The sequence below is a fragment of the Dromiciops gliroides genome, chromosome 2 (genome assembly GCF_019393635.1).
Source record: "Dromiciops gliroides isolate mDroGli1 chromosome 2, mDroGli1.pri, whole genome shotgun sequence".
In the NCBI taxonomy this organism is placed as follows: Eukaryota; Metazoa; Chordata; class Mammalia; order Microbiotheria; family Microbiotheriidae; genus Dromiciops; species Dromiciops gliroides.
This window is the reverse complement of record NC_057862.1, coordinates 232,582,414-232,598,045: the sequence shown is the minus strand read 5'-3', so window position 1 is coordinate 232,598,045 and position 15,632 is coordinate 232,582,414. Positions and strand designations below refer to the sequence as shown.

Sequence of the window (15,632 nt, the reverse complement as noted above, 5' to 3'; positions counted from 1 at the left end):
TCTTTAATTACCTTTTTATAAAGCCAGCTAGGAACATGGCACTAGCAATAAATTATTTGTGCGTGTGCTCATGTGTGCACGTTCTCGAGTGAGGGTGTGTGTGTGTGTGTGTGTGTGTGAGAGAGAGAGAGAGAGAGAGAGAGAGAGAGAGAGAGAGAGAGAGATAACTTCCTGAAAATGAGGGAAGAGCTGTTACTTATGAGAGGCAGGTACAGAGAATGGACACATGCCAGCTAGGCCTCAGAGGACTTAGGTACTGCTCTCCCTCACCTTTTATTACCATTGACTCATTTTAGGGATCTGGTGCTAATCCTTATAACTCTGGCTTGTTGGAGGGGACAAAGGGTGGTAGTATCTCCTGAAGCCTCTCCTATTCCCTCCTATGAGGTAGAGTCAGTGGTGAACACTATAATAGGTGGGTGGGAAGAAATCCCTTCCACACAATGACTTTAAGTCATTAGAGAGGAAAGAGATATTGATTGAAAGTGAGGGCCAACAGTGGGGATATAATGGAACCAGCTCTGGATTGGGAGTTAGTGGATCTGGTTTTTATTCCCACATCTGCCACTTACTATTCATATGACCTTGGGCCAGTCATTTTAATATCCTTGGGTCTCAGTTTCCTCATCTGTAAAATAAGGTTGGAAGAAACATCACTGGGGTCAGAAAGACCTGTGTCTGACATATACTAGCTTTGAGACTTTGACTAAGTCATCTAACTTCTCAGTGACCCTAAGCAATTCTCTTAAGAGTATAAATTGTTAGGAAAGATGAAAGGGAGGGAGGAGGGAGGGAGGGAGGAAGGAAGGAAGGAAGGAAGGAAGGAAGGAAGGAAGGAAGGAAGGAAGGAAGGAAGGAAGGAAGGAAGGAAGGAAGGAAGGAAGGGAGAAAGGAAGAGAGGGAGGAAGGGAGGAAGGAGGAAAGGAAGGAAGGAAGGAAGGAAGGAAGGAAGGAAGGAAGGAAGGAAGGAAGGAAGGAAGGAAGGAAGGAAGGAAGGAAGGAAGGAAGGAAGGAAGGAAGGAAGGAAGGAAGGAAGGAAAGAAGGAAGGAGGGAGGAAGAAAGGAAAGGAGGGAGAGAAGAAGGAAGGGAAAGAGAGAGAGAAAGGAAGAAAGGGAACCAGCATTGGGAAGGAAGGTGCTATTATTATCCCCATTTTACATTTGAAGAAACTGAGTCAGACAGAGGTAAAGTGACTTCCCCAGGATCACACAACTTATTAAGTGTCTGAGGCCAGATTTAAATTCAGGTCTTCTTAACTCTAAGTCCAGTGCTCTATCCACTGCACCATCCAAAGATAGGGTTGATTGATTCTGCATTGACATTGGTAGAGGAAATTAGAACTCCCTACACTAATGAAATAACTTTTAAAAGAAGATTAAAAAAATAAAATAAAGAAATTGGGCTCTAGTACTCCAAAGGTCCATGTTCCTATAATCCTACAACACAGTTCTCAAGATTTCCAGTTCAGTCCTCCTTCTACTTCTTAACTGCATCTCTGTGGGTAGTTTCTCATGGACCCTCAGCATTCTAATTTAATTTTAAAAAATTATATGTTGCACATATAATGGGTATCCTATTGTTTGCCTTCTCAATGGATGGGGAAGGGGCTGGAGGGATGGAGAGAATTTGGAACTCAGAATTTTAAAATTTTGGATTGGATTGGACCTATGATTTTGGTCAGTCAACTAACATTAAATGCTTCCTAAGGGCTAGGCACTGTGCTGATGGCTGGGAATACAAATATTAACAAAAAGGAAAAACAGTCCCTGCCCTCAAGAAGCTTACATTTTAATGGAGAAGCAGTATGAGGAGAAGTCCCACTGTAGGTTGCAAAGAAACAAAGAAGTTTCATTATTATAGGGAATTCCTCATGTGGAAACCACCATTTACCAGTGCTGATTGCACTTTCTTTGCATTTATAGTATTAGAGTTGCCTAGGACAGGGTTAATTGACTTACCCCTGGTCACACAGCCAGAATGGGTCAGAGGCAGAACTTGAACCTGGGTCTTCTAGACTCGGGGGCCAACTCTATTTCCCTTACAATATCCTGCATCTAGTGTACTATAATATATATAGCAATATATTATATGGGTTAGGTAGGTGGCACAGTGGATAGAGCACTGGGCCTGGAGTCAGAAAGACCAGAGTTCAAATCTGATCTCAGACACTAGTTGTGTGACCCTGGGCAAGTCACTTAACCCTGTGTCCTTCTGTTTCCTCATCCATAAAATGAGCTGGAGAAGGAAATGTCAAACGACTCCAGTGTCTCTGCCAAGAAAACCCCACGGAGTCTTGAAGAGTCAGACATAACTGTGAATGGACAACAGCAAAAATAACATTATATATTATATTTTATAAAACATTATATTAAAATGTTAATATAATAATGAAGATGTATATATATGGTACTTTATGGTTATAAAGCACTTTTTATACACAGTGTTTCATTTTGATCTTTACAATTAATTACCAGGTGAGGTAGGTGGTCACAGATTCTAATTTTGCAGATGAGAGAGGTTGAATGACTTTGCCCAAGGTTCGCAACAGTGGAACCGGGACTCAAAGCCAGGTCTTCCAGTTCTTAGCCTGTGCTGTTCTCCCACTGTTCCATGGAGCCTCCCTGTTTTAACTGTGATCCTCCATTGGATATGAGCACCATAGAAATATCACCTGTTGATGGTGCTCCTGGATCCAGCACCCCCCCTGTGCCCAGACTCTGATTTCCCCGTACTATCACAGAATGCCTTCTTAGATTTAGGCTGAGGCTTTGCAACGTTGTCTAATGGGGAGGCCTCTCTGAGTTCATTTGGCTGATGTTCTGCAGACAGAGGGGGATTTATTTCTTCATTCCAGGAGAAATTGGACAATCTCTAAGGTCCCTTCCATCTTCGAAGGTTTCACAGTTCTGAATGTAGCTGACAGGAAATGAGGAATGGAGATCTCTGAAGTCCCTTTCCTCTCTCAGGTTTTACAGATTTGAGAAAAGCTGCCAGGAGGTGAGGAATCGAGTACAATACCCACTGGGAAACCCTTCCTGCACCTTGCTCCATGGCATTCTCCCTGGGAGCAAGAACTGCCTGAGAAAATCCTAAAGGCAATTTTTGTTGGGTTGGGACAAATTGTATAATAATGGGAAAAGCCAGGACATTGCAGAAATTAGAGGATCCTAGCTTTCATCCTTAGAGGTCATCTAGGCCAAACCCCTCTCCTTAAAGAAGCCTCTGGGGGCCAGCTAGGTGGAGTAGTGGATAAAGCACCAGGCCCTGGATTCAGGAGGACCTGAAGCTGTGTGACCTTGAGCACTTGTCCCTCAAAAAAAAAAAAAGAATAAATAAAAATAAAAAATAGAGAAACCTCTGAGTCCCAGAAAGGTTAAATTATTTGCTGAAGGCTACACAGTACTATGGGCAGCAAGGTAGTGCCATAGTGCACTGAGTGCTGGGCCTGGAGTCAGGAAGACTCAAATTTCTGAGTTCAAATCTGACTTCAGATACTTACAAGCTGTGTGACCTTGGGCAAGTCACTCAACTCTGTTTGCCTCAGCTTCCTCATCTGTAAAATGAGCTGGAGAAGGAAATGGCAAAGCACTCTATTATCTCTGCCAAGAAAACCCCAGATGAGGTCACGAAGAGTCAGACAAAACTGAAAAACAACTGAAAACGCATGGACTAAGTGGCAGAGCCAGGATTTGAAACCGATTCCTCTAACAATAAATCCAGTGCCCTCTTCTTCCAGGCTGCTCCCTTGAGCACCTCCATGAAGTGGAAAGAATGGTGCCTCTAGGGTCAGAGTACCGGCTTTCCATCCTGTCTCTTAATGCTTACCTACCTGTGAGACTTTTGGAAAGTCACAACCTCCCTGGATCTCTGTTTCCTCATCCTGTGAAATGAAAGAGTTGGATCTGATGGTCTCATGGGGCTCTTCTTTATCTATGATACTTCTTTTCTTTTCTTTTTTTAGCTCCTCTAGAACTGTCTTGTCCCATTGTCCTACTGCCTCCTACCCAGTGTTTTCTTCCTGATGAAGTGAGACAGGGAGCAGGGTACTCTACCCCCTCTCAGCCTAGCCTGTTCATAAGAAAATTCTTTATTCATAGTTCAGGAACTATGGACTGATAGAGGCTACAGGAAATGTTTTTTTTTTTTTTTTCTGTGTTGGAGACTTCCAAATCTGTAAATATTCTTCTTAAGATTAGCAGCTGGGGCAGCTAGATGGCGCAGTGGATAGAGCACCGGCCCTGGAGTCAGGAGTACCTGAGTTCAAATCAGGCCTCAGACACTTAAAACTTACTAGCTGTGTGACCCTGGGAAAGTCACTTAACCCCAATTGCCTCACTAAAAAAAAAAAAAGAAAAAAAAAAGATGAGCAGCTGGCAGGCATCAGCATGGAGTGATGATGATTGGGAGACAAAATGAGTTGAGAAAATGGGCTTTTTATCCTATTGAAAGGAAAGCCCTGATCCAGTTCTTCTCAGATGGGAAAGCAGTGAGTAGCGCAAGGCTACCAAGGGATGATCCAAGGACTTCCCATCCCAAATCCTGGGTCCTACAGTGAGAATCCTTACTAGCAGACATACTCAAGTAAAAAGGGTGGTTGTGGGGGCAGCTAGGTGACGCAGTGAATAAAGCACCGGGCCTAGATTCGGGAGGACTTGAGTTCAAATCCAGCCTCAAACACTTGACACTAACTAGCTGTGTGACCCTGGGCAAGTCACTTAACCCTCATTGCCCCTCAAAACAAAACAAAACAAAACAAAAAAAGGGTGGTTGTACAGCTGAACACTGTAAAGAACTAGTCTCAAAGTCAGAAGCTCTGGGATTGAGTCCTGGTTCTGAAACTTGCTCAGTCATTTAAACCTGTCTCTTTGTTTTCTCATCTTTCATCATCTGGTATTTTTGTAATGGTGGCGAGGAGGCCCAGTGAATTAGAGTGCTGGGCCCGGGGTCTGAAAAAGCTAAGTTGAAATCTTCCCTCAGATACTTACTAGCTGTGTGTCCTTGGGCAAATCATTTAACTTCTCAGTGACTCTGTTTCTATCTGTCAAATGGGTAGCACCTACCTTCAAGGGTTGGCATCAGTGAGATACTTGAAAAGACTTTTCAAACTTTAAAGAGCTATAGAAATGCTAGCTATTATTTATTGTTATTTGTTTAACAAGGATAGCAAAATTTGCTCTATATACCTCACAGAGTCATTTTGAGGAAAGTATTTTGTAAAACCTTAAAAAAACAGTGGCGGGGCAGCTAGGTGGCACAGTGGATAGAGCACCGGCCCTGGAGTCAGGAGTACCTGAGTTCAAATCCGGCCTCAGACACTTAACACTTACTAGCTGTGTGACCCTGGGCAAGTCACTTGACCCCAATTGCCTCACTAAAACAAAACCAAAACCAAAACCAAAACCAGTGGCTATTATTTGAGAGTAGATAAGATGGAATGCATCCTGTCTCCCAACAAACCCAGTACCCAAAAAATGATCAGAAAAAGACATAAGACCATAGATTTAAAACTGCAAGGCACGTTAGAAGTCACGTAGTCCAAACTCCTCATTTTCCAAATGAGGAAACTGAGGTGCAGAGAGGGTAAGTGAGTACTTGACCCAGGTCACAGAGCTAGGAAATGATAGAATTTAGATTTTAACCTAAATTCTCTAACTCCAAATTCAGCATATTTACCACTGTACACAGGGGTGTGTGTGTGTGTGTGTGTAAGAGCCATCCAAAGTCTGACTTTGGGACCCATACCCTTTCATATGGAGGAAGGTAGTCCCGTCCTACTAGCAACAGATCCTTGGCCTTCTTCCCCTGTTGCCAGGGCATTCCTCCCTGGTGAGATGTTGACAAATGGGAAGGAGTTCAGCAAAAGCCACAAAAATGATGAAATGGTTGAAGGGAATGATTTATGAGGAGAGATTAGTGGAGTAACTGTGTGGCTTGGCAAAACAAAGGGACAGGATGACAGGGGCATAAGCCAGAGGAGAGAGAGGGAGAAGGATGAAAACAGCAATAATATGGGGCAGGGGGAAGAAGGGATAGGACGCCTTGGGATAATTCTAAACATCGACTCTGGGTCCTCGGTGAGATAAGGTTGAAGAGATGGAAATTTTGGCCTGACCTAGCCTCTGGGGAGTCAGAAACATTGAGAGACTCACAGGGTCACTTTCTTTTCCTTTGGGGTACGTCCACCTTGCAGTAGAGTTCATAATTTCCTCTCCCTACTCCACCCCCAAATAGGTGGTTGTTGTTGCTAGGTTAGATACAGTAATGTTTGCCTGAACGTTACATATATTGGCTCATTTGATTCTCATTAACAGCCCCGTGAGGTATGTGCTATTATTATTTCCAGTTTTTGTTGTTATTGTTCAGTTGTTTTTCAGTTGTGTCCGACTTATCATGACCCCATTTGGGGGTTTTCTTGGCAAAGACACTGGAGTGGTTTGCCATTTCCTACCTCAGCTCATTTTACAGATGAGGAAACTGAGGCAAACAGGGTTAAATGACTTGCCCAAGGTCACCCAGCTAGTAAGTGTCTGAGGCTAGATTTGTACTCAGCAAGATGAGTCTTCCTGACTCCAGGCCTGGCAATCTATCCACTGCACCACCTACCTGCCCCTAGCTAACCCCATGTAGGTTAGCCTATTTCTTTTCCTAAAAGGCAAGGAAGTTCTTCCCAAAGCTTGATTGACTCAGGAAGCAAAGGCTCAAACTCAGGCTCTTGATGCCCCTTCCTGTGACTTCCGGTCACTTAAGGACATTAAAACCCCATAAAACGTGGAGGCAGGGCACTTCAGACTTGGCAGATATACCAGGACCTCTTGGGACACCATATTCTGCCCTGCTGACCAGATAGATTTCTGTATGTGGTCAAGAGGGAGAAGGGGAAAGAGAGAGGTGAGTCTACTCAGGCTAAGGGCAGTATCCTTGTTGAATATCCTTTCTGTTCTCCTTTTGTTAACTCTTGAATGACCCATGAGTGTCTCATTTTGTTCTAATATCAAACATAAACTAACAGGAAATGAGCCTGAGTTGGGCCTGCCCACTGGATACCTGTACTTTATTCATGTCATCATAGAATGTTAAAGATGGGAGGGCTATTAGAGCCTGTCTGATACTATCCCCTTATTCTGTAAATGAAGAAACAGAGGCCCAGAGAGTTTGAGTGATTTGTCCAAAGGTGGCCAGGACCATGACCAGAAACTAGAAACCAGGACTTTTGACTCCTTTTCAAGTGAAAAGATCATAAAAAAGATCTCTTCAGCAAGTTATCTACCTATATAATTTCATCTTTTTCTTACAAATATCTCAGAGCAAGCAGAGGATTGGAGATCAAAGAGCATCCCCTCTCCAGATGGAGAAACCAGGACATAGATAGAAGAGGTTTAGCTGAAGTTGTTCAGTGAGTCAAGGTTACTGATGACGACCGAAATGGAAACTCCTGGCTCTTAGCCCAGAGCTCTCTGCAAGACTGGGCTGAGCCTCGGAGTAAAGGGATGATGGGGCCACACGCACTCTCCAAGGCTGCTTCTTAGGGAGATGACGTATGCATTCTATGCCGAGGGCCTGGGATTTTCAGAGCTATATAAGGGCAGAGCTAGAATTCATCCTGTCTGATTATTATCTAAGGCCACAAGTACCATTATCACTTGATTATCACATTACTAAAGAGCAGGGTGCTAATATCATGAAACAACGGATAATGATAAATTGTTCATATGATGAGATGATACAAAATTCTGGATAATCCAGAAATCAGTTTTCTTTTGCAATTACACATAAACTCAGTTTAACCAACACATGTTTATTTGTTGTTCGGTCGTTTCAGTCATGTCTGACTCTTTGTGGTCCCATTTGGGATTTTCTTGGCAAAGATACTAGAGTAGTTTGCCATTCCCTTCTCTAGCTCATTTTACAGATGAGGAAACAGGGATAAGTGACTTGCCCAGGGTCACACAGTAAGTGTCTGAGGTCAGATTTGAACTCAGGTCTTCCTGACTTCTGGCCCAGAACCCAATCCACTGAGCCTCCTAGCCACCTAGCATGTGTGTAGCATCTCCAATTTGCCAGCAACTATGCTAAGCGCTAGGTATTCAAAGACAAAATGATACAGTCCCTGCCCTCAAGGAGGTTACATTCTAATGGAGTTTGAAACAATGTGCACATATTTCCTTTTTATACATACATATACATATAAGCAGCTAGGTGGTACGGTGGATAGAGTACCAGGCCTGGAGTTAGGAAGACCTGAGTTCAAATGTGACCTCAGATGCATACTAGTTGTGTGACCCTGGGCAAGTCACTTAACCCTGTTTGCCTCAGTTTCCTCATCTATAAAATGAGCTGGAGAAGGAAACAGCAAACCATTCCAGTATCTTTGTCAAGAACAATCCATAAGGGGTCACAAAAAATTGGACACTAGTTAAAACAACTAAACAACAAAAACAAAACAGACACATATATTTATGTGTACAGAAAATATATGTGCAGAATATATATCATATATAATTATATATTATGATACTATATAACACTTATAATATATTATAGGTATACACAGAATATATACACACATACATATATACATGCATATGCACAAAAAATAAGTGCAAGTTTTGGGAAAGAGAGCACTAGCACCTAGGGGAATCAGGAAAGGCATCATATAGAAGGTGGTATTTAAATTGAATCTTGAAGGAAACCAGGGATTGCAAATAGGAGAGTGCATTATGGGCATGAGGGACAGACAGTACAAAGGCCCAGGGATGAGAGATATAGCATCCTGTGTGAGGAAAAGCAAATGGGTCAGCATGGTTGGATTGTAGAGTGCATGGATGGGGAGTCATGTGCAAGAAGAATGGAGAGTTACAAAGGGGCCAGATTGTGAAAAGTTTTAAATGCCAAGCAGAGAACTTTGTATTTGATCCTAAAGGCATAAGTATGGCTATGTGAAGAGTAGAGGGGAGTCAGGAGAAATTTGAGGCTGGAAAGCCAAGCAGGAGATATTGCAATAGTCTGAGCAGGAGGTGATCAGGTCCTGAATTAGAGGCTGTGTGAGTGGAGAGAAGGGGACATATGCTAGAGATGCTGTGGGAGTAGAAACAACAAGATTTGGCCACGGATTGGAATGTGGGATTGGTGTGAGTGAGTGGTCAAAAATGATACCAAGGCTGTGAGCTTAGGTGAGTAGAAGGTGGTGGCTTTGGCAGTAATGGGGAAATTCAGTAAAGGAATGAGTTTTTTGAGAAAGGCAATGAGTTCTATATGTATTACATAGAGTTGTCTATGGGATATCCACTCTGAAATGTTGGAGATGTGGGACTGGAGCTCAGGAATCATCTAAACATAGATGATAATGAGCTGGTCCCCTCCTTTGTCTCTAGCCACAAATGTCTCCCAGAAAGGAGCCCACATGATTGGAAGGAGCCATCAGACCCTGGGTGGCCGCAGATAACACCTGTGGGCCAAGGGAAGTTCTTGATAATTCCTTTCTTTTAGATTGCTTATGCAGCTTGAAGTGGGTCACCCTTTCACTCTTTTCATCCTTCTTTCTCCCTTCTGGACAGATCCATGACCTGTTTCAGAGTTTTGAGGACACTCCCCTTGGGGCTGCCTCCCTTGCCCAGGTCCACAAGGCAGTGCTGTATGATGGGAGGACCGTGGCAGTGAAGGTCCAGCACCCTAAGGTACAAGCCCAGAGCTCCAAGGACATTCTGCTGATGGAGGTGAGAATCATTTTTCTTCTTCCTTCCAATCATATTGGTTTATTGGTAAATAAGATGTAAAGTTAATGCAGATCACAGTCAAGGCCTGGAACATGGGAGAGAGATGGAGGGAAGAAAGAAATTCAGGTTATCTGTAGTAATTGGCCCTGACCATAGATGGTGCCATGACTCTGGAGGTATAGCCAAATTCACACTTGGATTTGAGTAAACCTTTTATAAATCCAAAGAGGGTATTTACTTGAGTTGTAATGTTTCTTATGTACTGATTTAAAAAGTGAAGCATGGGGCGGCTGGGTGGCGCAGTGGATAAAGCACCGGCCCTGGATTCAGGAGTACCTGAGCTCAAATCCGGCCTCAGACACTTAACACTTACTAGCTGTGTGACCCTGGGCAAGTCACTTAACCCCCATTGCCCCACAAAAAAAATAAAAAAAGTGAAGCATACATTGAATATATTTAAAGAAATTATTATCAAAAGAAACCTTAAAGAAACAGCATCTAATTTATCTTTTTTGTCTGTCCATATAAAATTCAGTTCAATACAATAAACATTCATTAAAACACTTACCATGCCAAGGCAATGTTGTAGGAATGAGGAATGCAGAGACAATTTCCTCCCTCCCTTTCCCCACCCCCAAACCTACTTTTCCCTCAAGAAATTTATTTTAATCTATCAGATTTCATAAAATCTTGGAATTTGAAGGGACCTCAGAGATCATGTAGTCCAAACTGTTCCCGATTAAGCATCCTCCCTACAACATTTCTTTCTTTTTTCTTTTTCTTTTTTTAGTGAGGCAGTTGGGGTTAAGTGACTTGTCCAGGGTCAGTCACACAGCTAGCAAGTATTAAGTGTCTGAGGCCGGATTTGAACTGAGGTACTCCTGACTCCAGGGCTGGTGCCACCTAGCCGCCCCCCTACAACATTTCTGATAAGTAGGCATCCAGCTTTCACTTGAAGACCTCTAGAGAGGAGGAACTCAATTCATCAATCAAGCAACAAGCCTTTCATGAAATACTTTCATTTTACTTGAATTTATTTAACTTCATTAATATACCACTTTATTATTTATTTAAATTTATTTGCAAATTTCATAAAAGTATTCTCTATTTTGATTGTTTATTTATTTAAATTTTATTAATGACGACTGCCAGGCACCTTGCTAAGTTAGCTAGGTATACGAAGGATAAAGTATAAAAAAGCAAAATCAGCTGCTGTCCCCAAGGAGCTTCTATTTTAATAGGAGAGACAATATGTACATGAATAGGACTATGGAAGATACCTATGAAGTAAATACAAGCTAACGATAGAGAGGAAAGCTTTCTACAGAAGGTAGCATTAGATTTTTAAAAACTCAAATTAATGAATTTAAAATGAAATTTTAATTGAAAAAAGCAAACCTCCCATTACAAATGTATAGTGAAGGGCAGCTAGGTGGCGCAGTGGATAAAGCACCAGCCCTGGATTCAGGAGAACCTGAGTTCGAATGTGGCCTCAGACACTTGACACTAGCTGTGTGACCCTGGGCAAGTCACTTAACCCTCATTGCCCTGCAAAAGAAAAAAACCAAACCCAAATGTATAGTGAAGCTATGTCTCCTTCCCTTCCACCCTCCCCCCCACAAAAAAAAAAAAGGTTCAATCTGTAAATCTGAGGCCATCATCTCTTTATCAGGAAATGGGTAACATAATTCATCTGGAATTATGCCTGGTTTTATTGATCAGGATTCTTATGGTTTTTTTTCAGGTTCTCTGCCTTGCAGTATTGTTGTTATTGTAGAAATCACTCTCCTGGTTATGCTCACTTTGTTTTGCATCAGTTCATATGAGTCTTGCCAGGTTTCTCTGAAATCATCCCAGAAGGTGACATTTGAAGTGAATCTTGAAGCAAGCCAGGGATTGTAAGAGGCTGAGGTGAGGAGGGAGAGTATTCAAGGCATGAGGAATAGCCAGTGCAAATGCATGGAGATGGGAGATAGAGCATCCTGGGCAAGGAATAGAATTGGGCCAGTATGGCTAGACCATAAAATGTGTGGAGGGGAGTAATATGAAAGAAGACTAATAACATTGGAAGAGTTCAGGTTGTAAAGAGCTTTAAATGCCAAACGGAGGAGATAGTATTTGGTGCTAGAGACAAGAAGGGGCCACTAAAAGTTGTCAAGTAGCACAGCAACATGGTCAGACCTACTTTTTGAGGAGGTGGATCCACCACATTGGATTAGAATGGCAAAAGACAAGAGGCAGGGAGTTCAGATGGGAGGCTTTGGGAAAATTCCAGGTGAGAAATGAAGAGCTCCTGAGTTAGAGTGGTGGCTGAATGTAGAGAAGAGGATGTATATGAGAGATGTTATAAAGAAAGAAATGGCAAAATTCCATGACTGATGAGACGTGTGAGGTGAACGAGAGTAAGGAATCAAGGATTATTACCCTGTGGTTTCAGACCTGAGTAATTGGAAGGAAGGAAGGTGGTGTGCTTGACACAAAAGGGGTTTGAAGGTACGTTTAAGGGGAGAGATAATGTTTTATTTTGGACATGGTGACTTTGAGATGCCTCGGGGATGCCCAGTTTGAAATGTCCAGTAGTCAGTTTTTGATATTACACCAGAGTATAGGAGAGAGACTGAGGCTAGATGCGGAGATCTGATAGTCCCCAGCATTTAGAGGAGGATTGGAAGCTGATGAGGTCTGTAAGAGCATATATGTAGATAAAAGATGAGTTCCTACTTAGGACAGTTCCTTGGAGGAAACCCACAATTAATAGATGAGACAGGAAGGAGCACGCTTAAGAAGGGAAGATCACGCAGGTCAGAGGAGAACCAAAATAGAACAATGTCATGGAACCTCAGAAAGGACAGTCTCTGAGAAGAAAGGGGTCAGCCACGCCGGATGTTTCAGAGAGATCAATAAGGTAGAGGGTTGAGAAAAGGCCATTAGAGTTGGCAATCACTGGGGAGGGGCGGCTAGGTGGCGCAGTGGATAGAGCACCGGCCCTGGAGTCAGGAGGACCTGAGTTCAAATCCGGCCTTAGACACTTGACACTTACTAGCTGTGTGACCCTGGGCAAGTCACTTAACCCCAACTGCCTCACCAAAAAAAAAAAAAAGAGAGAGAGAGAGAGAGAGATCATTGGTAACTTCAGAGGGTGGGAATTTACATGTGTGTTTTTTTCTTTTCCTAAGAGTCTAGTTAATGAGGAGAGGAGAGATATAGGGCAACAGCTAGCAGCAATGATAGGAAGTAGTTAGGGTTGTTTTGTTTTAAGATGGATGAACTGCTTATGCTTTATGTAATCATGTGATCAAACAAACAAACTCATATGCCTGAAAATAAGTCCTTTTAAATTTTTTTTTATTTTTAACATTCATTTAAAAAAAACTTTTGAGTTCCAAATATTCTCTCCCCCTTCTCTCTCCCCATTAAGAAGGCAAGTAATATGATATCAGTTATACATGCAAAGACATGCAAAACTTACCTGGAAATTAATCTTAAGAAAAATCATATTGGAGATAACATATTTAGGGGCTTATCTTTTGCTAGAGGGATCTCTCTTTACCCCTTGTGATGTTCCAGTATCATTCTCACAGCAGGATGTGAAGAATGGTTGCAAAAGGGACCATGAAGGGACAAACCTTGTCAATCCAGTTGTCATTAAGCCCTTCACTCCTTTCTTTCCTTTTCTCTCTTTGTTTCTCCCTGTATTTCCTTTCCCCTCTCTCCCCTGCCACTCCTTTCCTACTTCCCACCTTTCTCCTTTCCCTCTTGTTTGTTTCTTACCTTCCTCCTCCCCTCTCTCTTTTTCTTCTCCTCCTCCTCCTCCTCCTTCTTCTTCTTTGTCTTTTTTTGCGAGGCATTGAGGGTTAAGTGACTTGCCCAAGGTCATACAGCTAGTAAGCGTCAAGTGTCTGAGGACAGATTTGAACTCAGGTCTTCCTGAATCCAGGGCCGCTGCTTTATCCACTGTGCCACCTAGCTGCCCCCTCTCTTCCTTCTTCCATTCATTCAACATGTATTTATTGAGTGCTTGATATCTGAATAGCACTGTGGTTAAATCCTCAAGGACATAGAAAAGGTAATTAAGATTTGGTCCTTGCTTTTCAGGGTTCCACCGTTCAGCTGGGGAGAAGACAAACATACTACACCACACCACACCACATCACACCACACGCGCGCGTGCGCGTGCACACACACACACACACACACACACACACACACACACACACACTGAACAGTTAAATAAAAATACAAGTCAGTTTGTGATTGAGTGTCCAAGACAATGGTACTGATTTTTAAGTATGTTCAATAGGAGTGAGATGAAAGAGATTACTATGGTCTATAGCAGTTGTGGGGAGAGCTCTGTGAGGGAAGGGGGCTTATGGAATCTTGAAGGAGAGAAAATTTGTATGGGTAAGGGTAAAGGACATGGGGAGAATATTTTTAACCAAGCAAGGGATAAATAAATTATAAAAGATAAAGTAGATAATTTTTCATAAAACTGAAAAACTTTGTAGATCAAAAGCAATGCAACTAGGGTAAGAATGAAATTGGGGGGAAAATCCTTGCTTTAAATATCTCTGATAATGGTATATTATCGAAGATATACAGGTAATTGACACAAATATAGCAAATCAAGAGCTATTTCCCAATGGATAAGTGGTCAAAACATATGAACAAAGTTTTTTAAAGGATGCAAATTATTACTAATCATATAAAAGATTTCTCCAAATCACTAATAATAAGATGTCATGAGTGAAATTCTGAGAGACAAAGTTCTGGGTATGATAAATTGATTTATTAAGTAAGCTAGCAAATCATTAAAAACTGAGGTCAGCGGTCTTTCTCAATGATCAAAGGACTCCATGCAAGTGTTCCAAGCCACCTTAAATCCAGATGTCTTCCTTCTGACAGTACATCCTTGGGATTTCCCCTGAGAAGCAAAAGGCAGTCCTAATTGATGGTTATTTAATGAAGAGGTGGGCTAAGAGTTCTCAGCTCCTCCTGATTACTTCATCCTTGTGGGGAGGAGAATTGCTGGGGAACATGGCCTAGTCATGGGATTCAAATCACCTTTAGCAATCTGAGCTAGAAGAACCACCCTCATCAGGATCTCCCTGGCTTAGTTCCCCCTCTGTAGACCAGGTCACTCCCAATTTTGATTAGAAAGCAAAGACACGGGGCAGCTAGGTGGCGCAGTGGATAGAGCACCGGCCCTGGATTCAGGAGTACCTGAGTTCAAATCTGGCCTCAGACACTTAACACTTACTAGCTGTGTGACCCTGGGCAAGTCACTTAACCCCAATTGCCTCACTAAAAAAAAAAATAAATAAAATAAAAAGAAAGCAAAGACACAAGGTCACCCTTTGGTTGCTTGGATTTAGCTCAAACGGGCTTCTGTGTATGGGATAAACAAAGAAGCCTAGTCCAAGACTTAGGAGAATGGGCCAGGAGAAGTTTCCCTTTAAGCTAGCATAAGAGATAGCCTTTTGAACAGGGAAGAAAATTTTAAAAATTAATATTCATAATCAAATGATACAGCATTAAAATTAATTTTCCTCAAGGAGAAATGCATATCAAAACAACTATGAGATTTCACATCAGACCCAACATTTGGCAGAGGTGACAAAATATGGATATAGTCACGGAGAAATGGTTAGCTAGTGCATTGTTGGTGAAACTTTCAGAAGACAATTTAGAAACATACTAACAATATAACTAAAATGTCCATACCCACAGACCCAGACAGAGAACTGGCTTTGGAATTAGAGGAACCAGATTCAAATGTTATTTCTGCTACTTCTCCATGTGTGACCTTGGACAAACCACTTTAAACTCTGCCAGCCTCAGTTTTTCTCATTTGGAAAATAAAGTGCTTAGACTAGATGACCTCTCTGGGGTTGTTAACACTCTAAAGCAAACTTTCTATT

The 15,632-nt window shown here is 42.2% G+C and overlaps 1 protein-coding gene across 3 annotated transcripts in view; it reads left to right on the top strand.

Annotated features, from left to right (window-relative positions):
• ADCK1 (aarF domain containing kinase 1) overlaps positions 1-15,632 on the top strand; it is a 162,057-nt gene that overhangs the window by 92,792 nt on the left and 53,633 nt on the right. For all 3 annotated transcript variants that reach the window (XM_043980712.1, XM_043980711.1, XM_043980713.1), the window contains one exon: positions 9,556-9,714. In XM_043980712.1, coding sequence (XP_043836647.1) covers positions 9,556-9,714 — 159 coding nt within the window. The remainder of the gene's footprint in view (positions 1-9,555; positions 9,715-15,632) is intronic.